Here is a 15,655-nt window from a genome sequence, read left to right on the forward strand (position 1 = left end):
TTTGTTGTGACCCCTCTGGCAGCTGATGCAGGGGATGCCACTACGAGTCACACTGAATTTTAGCATCTCGATTTCCACTCTCTAAGCATCACTATTCTCTTTTATATGGACTTTTTAGCCTGGGTGCGTGGGAATCCAGGCCATGCATTAATGCATTCCCTGCTGTTTTTCTAGAGAACTGAACAAGCTGAATTTGAATACCAATGTTTATGAGTGTGGGAAGAGCCAGTGAAGGCACCCAGACATCACCACTGGCCTGTGCTTTCCTTTACACAACACTGTTGGTCTCCTACATTCACAAACCAACCATCCACCCCCCCCAGGGATAAAAGCAAGAGCAAGCTGTGGCTACTGACCCATCTCCTCCCTGGCCCAGGTGCACTTGACAAAGGACTCGTTGTCAGAGTTGGATGGGGGGGCTGGGGGCAGGTTGGGTGCCACACTGCACACGATGGTGCCACGGTGCTTGGGCCCGTTGGCTGAGTTGAAGGTGACAAACTCAGGGGTACCGCTGGCTTTGCGCTGTTCCGGTGCCACCCGGTCCAGGTTGTTGTGGGTCGCATCGCTGAGGATGTTGAGTTCAATGGGAGGCACGGCCTGAGTGCCCACACCCACGCTCTTGGAGAACTCGCTCTTGGACAGCAGGTCGGGGTCCTCCCGTGCCACCGGTTTGTGGGCCTTGGCCCGGTGCCGGTATCGCTTACGGATGAACACAAAAACCACAGCCAGGATGGCTGCCCCCAGCACACCAGCTGTGATCTCAGCTATCTCCTCAGGGCCCACAGCCCAGTGCGTGGGCACGATGGCTGGTGTGATGATGGGCTGCGTGCAGTAATCCCCCTGGTAGTCTGATGGGCAGATACAGTGGATGGAGCCCTGGGTGCTCACACAGCGCCCGGCATTACGGCACGGGTTGTCCTGGCATTCCTCAGCCAGCTTCTCACACCTGGGGGGATGGAAACAGAGGCATCAGCCTGGGGGTGAGACCCAACCCACAGCATCCTGCTCTGAGCAATGCCGCTGCTGTCAGTGCATTTCAATGTTTACCATGGTGCTGTTCAGAAGGTCACGTTAGGCAGAACAGCCCCTTTTTGGGGGGTCATTTTATGGAGTATACATAGAGCTGAGACTGAATTTCTGATTCTATTCCCCTTTCCCACTCTCCAGAAGGACGTGAGATTTTCCTTCCATCCCTTCCAGCAGCAATGACCTCCCCATATTAGGAAGAACCTGCAATAGCTGGTCCTTACTGTTACTGAAGAACCCCTGCGAGCTTTTCACTCTTATTTCTCAGCCAGGGTTCAAGATGTGTGAGCTGGTCCGTGCAATGCCTGCCCAATGGCTGTGCCCGGAGTGAGCACAGGTATCATCGCACTGCCACCTAACGCCCAGAGCTGCACTATTCATTTCTCTCTCGGCATTGATTCAAGGCAAGCGACCCGGCCGGGAGATGGAGCTGCTGATGCTGCCCGTGCATACCCTTGGATGTCGTTGCTTCCCCAGCTGCAGGCATCTGGCATGCACTCACCCACGTACCAGGTGGGGAGGTATATCCATATTGCTGGTGAAAATAAACTCCAGAGTGCTATAGTTAACAGCACGGGGCTCAAGGCTGAAGCCAAACACCTTGCAGCCCAGCAATCAAGGGATCACAGCAGGACAGCTGGCAGCGCCCTACACCTGTGTTCAGGCAGCCCCGCACTGCGTTGCTCCCAGGTGGGTCTAACGAGCTCTAGAATCACACAACGCTCGTTTCTGAGGTCACAGTATCAGCCTTCCCTGGGATCCCTCTGTCCCTTTCAGCCCTTACCTGTCGCCTAGATACCACTCGGGGCACTGGCAGGAGAACCCGGAGCCGGAGAGGACGCAGGTTCCGCCGTGCAGGCAGGGCTGGGACTCGCAGGGGCTGTCCCCCAACTCACAGCGCTCACCAGAAAACAGCCCGGGGCAGATGCACGTGTAACCTGCAGAGGTGAGAGGGCGCCGTTAAGGGACTGCTGGGATGCGGGGGGTTATTGCTGCTGGGTGTGATTTCAGCTCCGTGTTTCGTGCAGCTCCGAGCACGGGGACCGTCCCGGCTCTGCTGAGCTCCTGCGGTCCCTCGGAGGTGGAATATTCTGGCATTCTACCCTTCAGCACTCTGTAAAAGCCTTTGCTGCTCATTCATAGTGCAACTTTAGAGCAATGCGAGCAGGGACAGACCTGTAGCCACATGTGTGCAGTGCTGTGCAGCCGGGATGTGCCGGTGCTTGTAGGGCAGATGCTGGACGTGGCCTGTAGGGTTGCGATGTGTTTCATAGAGCTTTGCAACTGTGGTTTTAGTCGATGTGGTGCCGGGTTTGACTGTGACCCTCTTGGGGTCCTCACCTGGTTGCATGGCCCCTGGCCCACCTCAGCAAGCTCATAGGGACATGTCTGTGCATGTGTGTGTAATCCTGTGCCTGAGGCCTTTGAGCAGAGATCTGTACAAACTCATGCTGTGAGCCCATGCCCCCACTGAGCACTTGTGCCTCATGGTAACCTGCGATGCTCATGAGCAAGCTTACAGTTTTCCCATATACCTTCCCATAGCCCCAGGGAGTCACTGACTGCAATGGGAATAGATGAAGATCTTGGCTCGTTTCTTCCCAGATACCATCATTGCATGATCCCATCTTGCCCAATTCCAACTCTGCTAATGGCTCTTTAAGCAAAGAGGATGTAGGGGGGAGGGTGGAATTTCTATTTGTGCTTGTGTTTTTTGGCCAAGTTGCTCACTCCTGGGTCATGCCCACTCCTTAGAAATGCTCCTGCCCTGCAGGCCATGGTCTGATACTGAGAGCCAGGATGATGATCTCATGCCCCCAGCTGCTCCTGCACTGAGTCAGCCACCACCTGAGCCCCTGGGATGGGGCACATCTCCTTCTCCTTGCATAGGGATGCATCAAGGTGTCATGGCTTTCCCTTATCTCTTCCTCCCCCCTTCCCTAAATGTAGGATATTCACATACCTCCTCCGTGAGTTTCAGAGCACATCCCGTTGTTCAGGCATGGATTGCTGCTGCAGGCACCAGTCGGGGAGCAGCACTGCTTCATCCCAACCTCCTCCATCACTTCCTTGGATTGCCCTTTCCCATGCAGGAGAACCACTTCTCTGCCATTGATGGCAAGCACATCCAGGCAGCCCCTGAAGCCTCGTGTGACTCTTTGGGACTGGAGTGGGTGCCGGAGTCCCCCAAAAAGCAGGTCTCGCCTGCCCTGGGATGTGCTGCAGCTCCCTGGCAGCTGGAGGGAGGTGTTTCCCAGGCCATCTACCAGCAGACGGACCGAAGCATTCTTCACCTCCAGGAATACTGAGTGCCACTCCCCGTCACTCACAAAACGTGAGGAGGAGAGGTTCCCGGTGTAGTTTCCCCAGCAGCTGTACCCCAGGTGAAGCACCCCATGAACCATCTGCAAAACACGTCCCAGAAGTCATGGTTAGCACAGAGATTCTTGGCCATTCTTAACCTTCTTTGCCCCCGCCTGAGTGTTTTGAGTCAAAATGAATCCTAAGGTGTTGCCTTTCCAACATCCTCTTTTACTTGTGCATAAGCTTTGCATGGGTCAGCTAGAGCCTGAGAGACTGCAATCTCATTTATGTTGCCCTCATTTCATCTACGGTCCTTTCCAACCACTGATGATATAAAAACAAGATGCAGAGATGAAATCCAGTCCTTGCTCTCCAGAAGGTAGGATGGTGTTGCTGACTTAAAGGCAAACCACACCAGAGTTCTCAGCATGGAAATAGGCCATCAGAAATTCCTGTCTGTGGCCCAGAGTTCCTCTTTAAAACTTATAAGGAGGAAGGTGAGCTTTCAGCAACTGCTGAAAGAGTGTGAGTATGGCAGAGGGAAGGAAGAACCAGGTGCAGCTGGCACACACCCTGGTGAGGCCTCAGGGCAGCTTGTGTGTAAATCTCTTTGCACAATTGGCAAGTGCACCAGAGAGCTTTGTCACTTGGCTTTATCCGGAGGAATGTGATCTCACTTCAGATGGGTCTGTAGATTGCGCTTATCAATTTCTGGGGCTGGGAGACAGTTGAGAACTGGATTCCCTGAAGCAAGAGCTGACAGGCTGCCAGCTCCTTCCCAGTGCACCTGACTTGACATCCCTTTTGCTGCTTCCTATTTCTGAATAGCAGATCAGCTTAGCGATTGGAGGAGTGATGTTATGCATGCCCTTGGGAGAACCTGACCTCTACCAAATCTACAAACCATGGGAGTGCTGATTTCCTTCCACTGACAAAGAGGAAGAGGGAGATGGACTCTGAATGCTGGGTGGGTTCAGTGTGTGAATGAGGAAGGAAACAGTTAAAGTGAAATATCTGTGGCTGTGCTGGTTCCTTAAACAAGGAAACCACCTGAAAGATGTGGCTGAATAGAGTGGGAACTGCAAAATAGCATGCAGGAGTCCTGTTTTGTCCGTTCTGTGCACCTAATGAATTCTTTGTCCCATAAATGCAATGTAAGAGAGGGATGAAGAAGCAAGCCACAGGCAAAGAAGTTTTGATGTAGGTCTGTGATACGGGCATATGCTGCTTTGACACCAGAGGCCAGCACAGGCACTCACAGATGGAGCTAAAACAAACAATTACCAGCTGTGATTGCAGCAATTGCCAAACTGTGCTCAGCTCTGGCTTGGCCTTCTCAAGTGCTCACTAGGTCAATTACTATAGATAAGTACTACTGCATCTTCTTTCTGTGATTCCCTTCCCCCAAACAATTAGTTTTTTACACTGGAAAGAGACATTTGTGTATTGCAATGCATACCTCCAATGTGGCATGGTCGGTGCCGTTGGCGTAGAACACGACAGCATGTAGCTGGTGGGTCTTCATGCGGAAGTGCATGTGCCAGGACCCCACCTGGGAGTGCTGGTACCAGATGTAGCTGTGGCCCCCAAACCTCACAGCTGTTCCTGGAAGCAGAATGAACAAAAAGTTTCATAGTTGTCATGCTTTGAGACTGTACCTAGCCTTGCCTCTTTCCCAGCCTGATGCCATAACTATCCAGATCACCCGTCCCATAACATCTTTTAGGTGCTCTCAGCACAGTCTACAACACCCTTGGATTTCCTCATCCTTTAATACATCTTTATCTTAGCTCACAGTATCCCCTTACCACTCCTGCCTAAGTGATGCTAACCTCTATCCCCATTGCCTTGGCTTGTTTCTGAAATACAGAACAGAGTATATTCATTCTACTTGCCTCTCCTAGAGTTTATCAGTTAGTCTGCATTTGCTAAGCCTAAAACACAGGAGCTCGAAGATCAAAAATCCAATCACTGAGCTTTTTCAGCTTCTAAGTATGAATGACTTTTCCCGATCAGAAAGATATTTATAGAATTGCTTAGGGTGGAAGAGACCTTAGAGATCACTGTGTTCCAGTCCTCGTGTTGATGCTATTTAACTAATTGCTACAGGAGCTTGGTTAAATAAGGATTGCTCACCATTACAGGAGCAGATTTGCTCCAAGCTGTGCCGTGGGGTGAGGACGCTGAGTCGGGCAGTGCTGTAAGTAGACATCATGCCTGGGTCCAGTTGGATGGTTTCCTTGCAGACTCGGTGGGCACAGTCTGACCCGTGACATGGCACGTGAATTGCTTTCTTCATCCGGAGTCCAACGAGCTGGTCCATTTCCCCAGCTGAGATGGTGATCTTATTGGCGAGGACCCGAGGCTCGTACAAGGAGCCGTGTGGCTCTCCAACAGCCAAGAGCAGATCCACTCCGTCAGAGGTAGCTGCAGGCTGTAAGCTGGCCATGTGGATGTTTTGGCGTCGGGTGATGAGGATGTTTCCCAAAAACCTCTGCAGGTTACGCCAGTGATCCCCCACAAACTCCTCGGGAGACAGGTGGCGGAAGTGCAGCACCACTGCCCTGTCCAGCGCCTCCTGTGTGAAGCACCACACATGGATGTTGACACTGGTGGTGGCTGTGAATGTGCCGTCGCTGACCGTCACGTTCAGTAGATAATGGCCATGGGGCAGCTTATTCCCAGCAATGATCTTTCCATCTGCAGCCCCAACGGAGAAGCGTCCCTCTTGGGGCACCTCTGCCACTAAAGTATACACCAATGTGTCGTGGGGGTCTCGGTCTGTGGCATGAATCTTGCCCAGCACACCACCTCGAAAGGCTTCCTCATTTGTGGTGATGAATATCTCCAGGGGAAGCGCTGAGGGGGCATACTGGCTCTGCTCAGTCACTTGGATGTTTACGAATGCTGATGAGGACAAAGGAGGGATACCACTGTCGGAGACCTGACAAAGAAAAGAGAAGGCTTCATTATAGCCAGGTACTTGCTTTCATGACAGCATGCTTTCCATCATGGAGAGTGGCTGAGACCTTCCCTCAGTGGTGGGACACTCATCTCTGTGTGCACCTGCACTGAGTGGCTCTGATTTCCTAAGAATTATCAATAGAGATGCTGCCAATCAAAGGGTTTCTGCATGTAACCGGGTGTACAAAGATAAAAGCAGTCACATACAGTTGCTCAGATTCCAGAGTATTTAAGCCAAACTTCCATCTCTGACAATGTCTGTCTAGCATGAGGCAAGGAAACTCAAAGCAGAAAAATATGAATAATCAGGTTATAGGATAATTCTCTCTCATTCTCAGGCAGTTAGTGGTTGAGGTTCATAATAATAATAGTACCTAGCTTCTCCACTGAAGATGTACTTGTTATTATCCTGCTGTTTGTAACTCACTATCCTTACTGATAATGTTGATAATAAGTTTACCTTGCAAAGATAGACATCTTCTTAAAAAAGGAGATTAAATCACTTCTGGGATTCTTGGATAAAGGTTTCAGGATCACAGCCAGGTCTCACTTTAAACTGGAAGTTGCTGGAATTATGCTGGGAAAAGCATCTGTCTAAGGAAATCACTGACAGTATTTCTTGTGATCGTATTATCCGATTTCATCAATGCAGAGGCTGGTTTCCAGCTTCCTGTGGGCAGACTTTGTGGGAAAACAAGCTCTGGACTTGGCTCCGAGCTATGGGATTTTTTCCTGTGTTGGATTTCTCCAGTACCAGACAACTTCCCATTCAGCTGTGCAATCCTAATCTCATTTTGTCACTCCTAAACTCAGGTGTGACATCAGATCCCAGGACAGAAAGTCAGGCTTTACCTGGACTTGTAATAGGTACTGCTCTTTCATTCTTCTGTTCAGGATGGATGAAGTCACCAGCAGACCATTTTGGGTGACATCAAATGCCTTCCCATCGTTGCCCTGGGTGATCTGGAATGAATACGGTGGTCCATTTTCTGGCGAGTCTCTGTCGCTCATAATCAGCTCCAGGACACTGGTACCCACTGGGGCGTTCTCCTGAAATGCAGAAAGATGCCAGTGGAGAACAGCAGGCAAAGAGAAAAGGCCCAGGAGAACCTATATTGCCACTGGGCCTTATGGATAAAGAACAGAGAACCAAATCTCACGCCTTGTGTGGAGCTCTTGCCAGTAATAGCAGACAGTGCCTTTCATGGCATTACACATGTGGTAGAGTCAACCAGCTAAAAGCAGACGTTTGTGCTGATGCCCTTGTTTTCTCCTTGAGTCATGTCTGCACAGGAGCAGATGAAAGCATGTTTTGGGTACATTTCTTTCTGAGTACCCATAGGTGTTTTGAGTCCAAGCAACAACTGGTCTGCTTCCAGCAGAGATGGTGATGCTTGACCATGTGCTTAAGTCTGTTCTTTATTTTGTGGTGTGTACACAGACATAGTGGGAAAAGGGGCTGCTGGTCAGGCTTGGAAAGTGTGAAAGGAGAGAGGAGAAAGGAGGTGCCTGCAGCCATTGGTAGGAGAAAATGGCATCTGTTGGCAGAACATCTGCCACCGCAGATCTCAGCAGTTTTTTGTGGCCACGAGCACAAAGCAACTGCATGCTTCACTGCTGTCTCACCCTTGTGCTCTAGCAAGAGCCACGCATGAGAACCTTGGCACACTAAGGCAGAATGGGATAACAGTGTGCTGGCTTACCTGCACCACCACGCTGTAGTTGAGCTGGAAGAAGCGAGGAGGGTTGTCATTGACATCAGACACGTGGACACGCACTGCGACATCGCTGAACTGAGCAGGGTGGCCGTTGTCTGTGGCTCGAACTGTCAGGGAGTAGCTGGAGATCTGGGGGATTTACAGTGTGGGATCACTTGGAGAAGTGGAAGGCTGGTCACTTTTTTTACATTCGTGTTTTACTCTGTTGCAGCTTGTTAACACACTTAAGGTCACACATAGCATTGCAGCAGTAATCTGCCCTCAGATGGGACTCTCCATCCATAAATCTTAAAGCACCTTGCTGGAGAAAATCAGCCTCACAGCTGCTGCAGGGAAGGGAAACAACTTGCCAAACATGGATGAGACCCGAGCTGGACAAATACCTGTTGGTAGCAGTTTGAGCTGCTACTGCTTTAAAAAAGAGATTATCCAGATGGGCAGCTCCTGCTTATGCCTGTTTTCTATCTGCTCTGATGCATGACCAGAGCATGGATTTCAGCCATGTTGGTTTCCAGTCTGGAGCCAACTCAACTGGTGCTTAACCAGCTTAGAGCACCAGTAGAGCAGATCACAGCACAGAGTTGTGACCGCTGAAGCCTTTACTGTCTCCTCTAAGGCCCTACTTGTCTACAGAAATATCTACGGGTCTAGAAAATGAATAACTTGCCTTTTGCTTGCAGTATTATTAGTAACTCATTCAGAAAACAGCAGGCAGCTGAATATAATCTGTTCCCTCCAGCATAACAGCACAACTGTTTTAGCTTTCTCATTTCCATTTCCTGGGACTCACCTCCTCCCTGTCCAGGTGCTTGGCAATGCTGATCTGCCCACTTTTGGGTTGGATGGCAAAATGTCCCAGCGGGTTCCCTTCCACAATGGAATACGTGATCTGATTGTTCATTGCTCCATCCAAGTCATCAGCTGACACCTGTTAGAAGGAAAAACACCTAGGACTCATGGCCAAAAGAGCCTTGCCATGGAAGAATCCTCAGGAAGTGGACCTCATTGTCTTTTAAGGGTATTGGTTTGAATGCTTTAAATGAGGAGGTAGAAGGAAGATGGTTTACATCAGTGTAATTCACTGCCATCCCTGCTTATGGGATGTCAGGAATCATCCTTTTTTAAGTCATACTTCAATCTTAGGGGCTAAATGACACAAATCCATTGGATGGTTATGCCCAAAGAAGAAGAAAGTACAAAGGGAGAGCAAATAATACACAGCTCAAGTAAGAAAATGAGGTTAAAAACTGTGGTTTTGTTCATAATCATACCGTGAGGATGATTTCTCCAACTGCAGCATCCTCCCGGATATCAGCAAAGTAAGGGTCTTGGATGAACTCTGGTGCATGGTCATTAATATCAGTTATGTTGATAACCACCATGGTGACATCGCTGAGAGAAGCTGAGCCCTTCCTTGTGCCCTCAATGGATAAGTAGTACTCATGACTCGCTTCAAAATCCAAGCTCCCATTTATGTATAAAGCACCTGCAAGGGCAGATGGACAGAAAAGGGCACGAGATGTTTTAAATGCCTTTTAAGATATGCACGCCAGTGGGAAGATTGATATGGAAAAATTAGCTTGAGCCTCGGGGACAGAGAAACTGAGGAAAACGCTGTGAATGAGGATGGTACAGACAGAAGCAGGAGGCAATTGAGGTGCAGCCAATGCTTGTTCCAGGGATCTAACATTGGCCTTGAGATAACAGCTCTTATCAAATGCTGTGCAAATACAGCAGTGCTTTATTTGGCAAGAAATCCTGCCTCAGCACCTGGTTGTGGTTAATAGATTGGTAGTAACTGCATTCATTGAGTGCTCCCTAAAAAAATGTTAGTCTGGGCTGCGGATTCCTTCTGACTTCAGGATGGGGAGACTTTTTAAATGAAATCAACTTCTCCCATATTTTGAAGTGGAACTTATCTTCCCATCCTCTTCTCTCCCCACTCCTCTTTCTTATGGACCCATCTCAGATCCCAGACATGTAACAGGAATCTTTCCATTCATTCAGAAAGATTTGGATCACACCCTAGGTGACTTAGCTGACAAAATTTAGGGTAGAAGCAAAGACTGTATACTCTGCCCCCATACTGTGCTCTGTGTAGGAACAGAAGAGATCTGACTGCTTGGAAACAGAAGGGGAAATCTGTTTTAGGAAATGAAGCATATGGGATGAACCTGGGCTGGCTTGGCCACGAGGTCATCTTACCTGTGTTTGAGTTGAGCTGAAATTTGCCGTGGTCATTGCCATTCACAATTTCATACTTGATCTCTGTGTTTTCTGTGTTGTCTCTTGTCAAGGCTGATAAATTGAGGACTTCCGTACCCACAGCCACATCTTCTTTCACCATGGCCACATATTCAGGGGCCAGGAAGACAGGCAGATATTCATTTAGATCCACAACGGAGACAGTGACAGTGCCGAGAGCAGAGAGGGGCTGCGGGGTGCCCTGGTCAGTGGCACAGACCGTCAGTTCAAAGGCTGAGTGCTGCGAGTCCTTCAGGGGCTTTTCCAGACGGATCACCCCCGTTGTTTCCTCAATTGAAAAGTGTCCATTGGCAGAGTCAGAGAGGGAATAGACAACCTCGGCATTGAGACCTGGAAGGGTAAGGGACAAGCTGCGTAAATTTGTGGCTAGGAATGCTGCTGGTATTAATTCTTTTATCTAGAAGGATGATATATGCCTAGGTGAGATAATACTTCTAGGGAAACTGGGGGTTGTATGAACATCTTCTTCAAATGTGCCCCTGTCCACCCCTATACCCATGTTTTTAAATGTCGTTTTCCTTCATCTATGCTTCCAAAGCAGGTCTTGCTTTTATATCATGTAAGTTCAGTCTCTGCTCAACACTTTTCTTAGGAGTCTTTTGTCTATATCTTTTGTCTCCCAAGGACTTTTCCACCCATTTTGGGTAGTCCTGTGTCAAGCCAGAGGTTAGACTCTGATATGGTTCTAACTTGGGATATTCTATGGTTCTATGATATCATATACCCTCTCCAGATACACAGCTCCTTTTTTCCTTATTATGCCTATTTTCTCTCCGTCTTTAATGCGAATTCTGTTCAGTTTGGAGCTGTGTGTTGTAGTTTGTGCTGTGCATTACTGTTATAGTTGATGAGCTTTTCCTTGAATTCTGTGCATGTTTCTGCAGATATGCGTTTCTGACAGGTGCTGATGCCAGCCTGCTAGTCAAGAACATGTCAGTGATGAGATCCAGGCAGGCTCTTGCCAAGACTCACTCATCTATGCCCAATTGCTGCAGCCCTTCCCTAGCTTTTAAAGCTTTCTATTCAGGATGAAAGATGGACTTTGCTATAATATAGATCTCACCCTGACTCACCTTCATCAAGGTCCCTGGCGGATACCACAGCAATGGGTGTTTTTGTGGTGGTGTTGTCAAAAACAGCGACGGCGCAGTGGCTGGGGAAGAATCTGGGTGCATTGTCATTGGTGTCCTCTATGGTCAGTGTTATGTCTGCTTGGCATGAGCGGCCGCCACCATCGGTAGCTTTGGCAACCAGGTGGTAGGTGGGCTTCTGCTCCCGGTCAAGAGGTGCAGAGGTGGTCAGTTCCCCTGTGGGAAAGAATAGGAGGTGGTCTTGTGTCCAGCAACTGCAAACCCTACTGCATATATTGAGCCCCAGGTATAGAAAGGAGGAAAGCTCTGCATGCAGGTCCTGATCTCACCTGTGTGGGGACCCAGGCGGAACTCCTCTGCGCCAGGGCCGTGCAGGCTGTATGTGATCTGGGCATTGCTGCCAACATCAGGGTCGGTTGCTGATATCTTCAAAATGAAATGACCTGGCTGAGCATCTTCGGAGACTCTTCCAGTGTAGAATATCTGGCAAGGACAGAAGGTGTCATTGGCATCTGACCTGTCTCCAGAACACCTTCACACCATGTGAGGAGGAACGGAACAGGAGAAGCTTCATAGAAAAGGGTAAAACGTGTGGTTTGTAGGAAAACACAAGGTGCCTTATGTCCTGGTGGTGTGAAAGATGACAGCAGCAGGGTATGTGAGCCCAGACTGGAGGACAGACCTGTTACATTTGGCATTTTGGTGGCCCTGGCTGGAACAGCAGCCAACAGTGAAAACCACAGCTTGGGAAGAACATAGACCTCAGGGAGAGAGGCTTGGAGATACAGAAAATGTGACCCATGATTAAACTGATGATTGCTATCTAGCTTTATGATATTAAAAAGAAATGTCTGCAATTGGTTTGACTATGACAGCGCATAACAGGCTGTTGAATAGAGTAAAGCAGCAGCCCTGTTACCAGTATGGTGGGATGAGAGGTAATTGCCTTAAGCTGTGTTAGGGGAGGTTCATTTTGGATAGTAGGAAACATTTATTCTCAGCAAGAGTGGTTAAGGACTGGAATGGGCTGCCCAGAGAGGTGGTGGGGTCACCATCCCTGGAGGTGTTCAAGTACTGTGGCACTGAGGGACATGGTTAGTGGGCATGGTGTGGATAGATTGACAGCTGGACTTGGTGATCTTAGGTGTCTCTTCCAACCTTTATGATTCTATGAGTCAGTTCTGACACTTGGACTGACAGATGATGTAGTGAAACTCAGGAGCAGATTATGAAGGGTGGCTGCAAACCTCCATCTCTACCTCTGAGAATGGGCTAGGCAGTTTCAGTAAAATGGACCCTGTTTGCAACCAGGTTCTCTCTATGACACCTTTGACTTCTAAAGCCTAGATTTTTTTGTTAGCAAGTGATAAATAATAGATGTAGCTTCTTTTATCCTCCCTCTTACATCAGGCTATGCAGGCTGCTGTGGGTGCATTTCAGGACCCGCTGCTGGTCTCTGCAGGGACACATGGAGGCCAGTACTTTGCATCATGCCTTTAAGAGGAGGACAGCTGGTTCCGGGGAGTGGACCGGGACCAGTGAGTTCATTTCATCCAAGCCTCTGACTCTCCTTTGGGAAACAGCCTCTTCTGTTCTTTCTCACCATGAGTAAGATCCATACCAGTGATCATCTCTCCACAGTTACAGCTCTCCTGATGGGAATCTTTCAGCTTAGCAGGATATAAAACTTGGTAATTTACATGCCCCTACCCAGAAGGTTTCCAGGCATTGTTTATCTCCAAAAATTATCCTTCATAATGCTTAGGTATTCACTTACTGCTGGCAAACATGCTTGGAGGCTAAATTTAATGTTCTCACTTGACGTGCACCTTAATTAAAATTGCTAAGTATAATCAAAGCAACAGGATTGTGTGAGAAATATGACAAGCCAAACCCTCTCAGCATGTGCTCTTCCTGCCTTTTCTTCCCCTTGTGCCCCCTGATGTAGCAGGACAGCTGCCTTACCTGGCCACACTCAGGGCTGTTGTCATTGATATCCAGAACAAAGATTTCCACTTCGGTGGTAGCCTGAAATTTCCCATCAGAAGCCATCACCTTGAGGAGATATTTCTCTGTATCTTCTCTGTCCAAAGGCTTCTTGGAAGAAATTGTCCATTCTCCCTCAATTTGGTCAACTGTGAACTGTCCTAGCACATCTCCTTCTAGAAGGGGCAAGAAGAAGAAAATAGACATTTATGGAGTGCTGCAAATCTGAAGTGATAAGAGAGCACTGGCACAGGTGGTCCAGAAAGGTGCTGGACACCCCAGGTCAAGTTGGAGCACCTGATGGAGCTGTGGGTGTCCCTGTTCATTGCAGGGGAGTTGGACCAGATGGCTTTTAAAGGTCCATTCCAAATCAAAAGGTTGTTTGATTCCAAGGGAGATATAGATGTGGCAACTGCCAGCCCCATAGGAGAGCTGGAAGACTTGCATTGGTGACAGAGAAAGGACACTGGTGACATACCAGCCCCATGGGGAGTGGTTGGTCTACTGCACAGATCAGAAATGCCCTGTGTGTTTCTGCTGTTCACTGAATGTTATGCTGGGGAGATGAATGGGGTGGAAAGAGGAAACAATTCACAATTGCAGAAATGTCTTTGTAATGTTCTGCAGATATGCATATTAATTGCTGAAAAACCACAGTCTCACTCTCCTAAAATGTGTCAGACTTTCTTGGTGTACGTTCATAAAGGGATCTGAGTGTTGCAGCTACCTTGCAGACACTGGTTAGGCTTTGTTGCTTTATAACACAACCTTCAGATGCATTTAAATCTGGAGCTGCTTTTCACTCTGTAAGACCTAGATGATGGTAGACACAAGTAAATTGAGACTGGTAGGCTCTCCAGTCCACCAGATTAGTGTCACTCCTGCTATTGTTGTACAAAGTGGATTTTAAAAGGCCCAGAACTGCCCCTGGCACATGCCTCTCTCCAGGCAAGGAGCTCATGTCCTCTGCTGAACCCAAACCAAGTCACCAGACAGAGGAGAGAGCACATTAGGTAATGGGAGGCAATGCAGAGAGCTGGCTGCAGGGCTTGTTTGCTTCAGGGCCCTGAAGGGCTCACACAGCCAGGTAAATTAAATTTGCCTTCTCTTCTTTCATGTACAGTGTGGAGATGTGGTAGTGAATCTGCAGGCTCAATGAGACATCTGCTGGCCCTTCTGATACTGCCACACTGCAGCCCTTGCTCAGATCTAGGTCCCACGTGCTTGAAATCAAGGTGTGTGCGGACAGTGGGAAGTTTGGCTGTTTTCATCCCTCATTTCTTTTGCTGTGGTGTTATGCTTCACTTGTTTTTATATGGTTATGTGTAAAGATTGAACTGAGCTTTGAAGTAAAAGCAGCAAGAATTTAAGGTATCTACCACTAACACCAGTGTGAATTCTCTCAGGTTTAAAACTACTGCCTTAAAAGTGACAGAAACAATAATACTGGAATGGATTGACTATTGTCTCCCAGAGGCTTGCAAATAGCTAGGCATACCATACACCAAGTGCCAGCATCCCTCCTTTGTTTTGAATGGTTACTATAATAGATAACAGGCTACAACATGAACTCGTTAAATGCTTTGACCCTGAAGGGTCTTCATTTGAGTTTGAACAAACATTTTAATTTGAAGTGTCTGTTCCAGGACCCCTTTGGGGTCAAAAAGTACCATAAAATCAAGCTGCTACTTGTGCGGATGCACAACATTCCAGTATAAACTTTAGTAGGTTTACAGCAGTGGTTAATTTTAGTTGGCGCTGCTGATGTGTGGAGTCATCTTCCGTTAGCTAAAGCTCCCCCAAAGATTGACATGATAGTTTCAAATACCCGCCAGTCTGCAGAGCAGTTACCTGCAGCCACATCTAATTTTTTGATAAGCTGGAGTCAAAAGTGGCATCAGAAGAAACATGTTTAATACTGGAAAGATATGTCCATATATGTACTTGTTAAAACATACAGATAGGCTACATGTTTGTGTGATATGGCCAAAGAAATTACATGCAGACCTCAAAACCTATGAGAGAAAACCTTCCTTTTGGTTTCTGTCCCTGCACTGCACATTACAGTTACGTAGTTATAATTATTTAGCTAGTTAAAAAGAAGTAAATACTTGTATGGTACTGTGTATTTATTTGCTTATATTTATATTTATTTGTGTATTAGAAATATGGAAGGTCCAGTGGAGGAGACAGCTGTTTTAATGATAATTCCATTCATCCAGTTTTGGGAATGTCACTGAAATTAGTTTCTAAAGAGTTTTGCACACCCTAGGCTCAGCTGACTGATGAGTTAGGCTTCAT

At 48.0% G+C, this 15,655-nt stretch overlaps 1 protein-coding gene and 1 long non-coding RNA gene across 2 annotated transcripts in view; one reads left to right on the plus strand and one right to left on the minus strand.

Annotated features, from left to right (window-relative positions):
* Nucleotides 1-15,655, minus strand: part of FAT2 (FAT atypical cadherin 2) — a 48,051-nt gene that overhangs the window by 2,258 nt on the left and 30,138 nt on the right. The window contains exons 11-23 of the mRNA XM_015875847.2: nt 13,334-13,530; nt 11,698-11,851; nt 11,351-11,584; nt 10,218-10,607; nt 9,284-9,498; nt 8,803-8,940; nt 7,998-8,141; nt 7,147-7,344; nt 5,467-6,274; nt 4,790-4,935; nt 2,990-3,431; nt 1,811-1,964; nt 357-946 (exon numbers count right to left, since the gene is read on the minus strand). Of these exons, the coding sequence (XP_015731333.1) occupies nt 357-946; nt 1,811-1,964; nt 2,990-3,431; nt 4,790-4,935; nt 5,467-6,274; nt 7,147-7,344; nt 7,998-8,141; nt 8,803-8,940; nt 9,284-9,498; nt 10,218-10,607; nt 11,351-11,584; nt 11,698-11,851; nt 13,334-13,530 (3,810 nt within the window). The remainder of the gene's footprint in view (nt 1-356; nt 947-1,810; nt 1,965-2,989; nt 3,432-4,789; nt 4,936-5,466; nt 6,275-7,146; nt 7,345-7,997; nt 8,142-8,802; nt 8,941-9,283; nt 9,499-10,217; nt 10,608-11,350; nt 11,585-11,697; nt 11,852-13,333; nt 13,531-15,655) is intronic.
* The window catches only part of LOC116654048, a 28,550-nt gene continuing 14,784 nt past the window's right edge, over nt 1,890-15,655 (plus strand). Inside the window, exon 1 of the long non-coding RNA XR_004308892.1 lies at nt 1,890-1,972. This is a non-coding gene — a long non-coding RNA (uncharacterized LOC116654048). The remainder of the gene's footprint in view (nt 1,973-15,655) is intronic.

Source organism: Coturnix japonica, chromosome 13, assembly GCF_001577835.2.
Source record: "Coturnix japonica isolate 7356 chromosome 13, Coturnix japonica 2.1, whole genome shotgun sequence".
In the NCBI taxonomy this organism is placed as follows: Eukaryota; Metazoa; Chordata; class Aves; order Galliformes; family Phasianidae; genus Coturnix; species Coturnix japonica.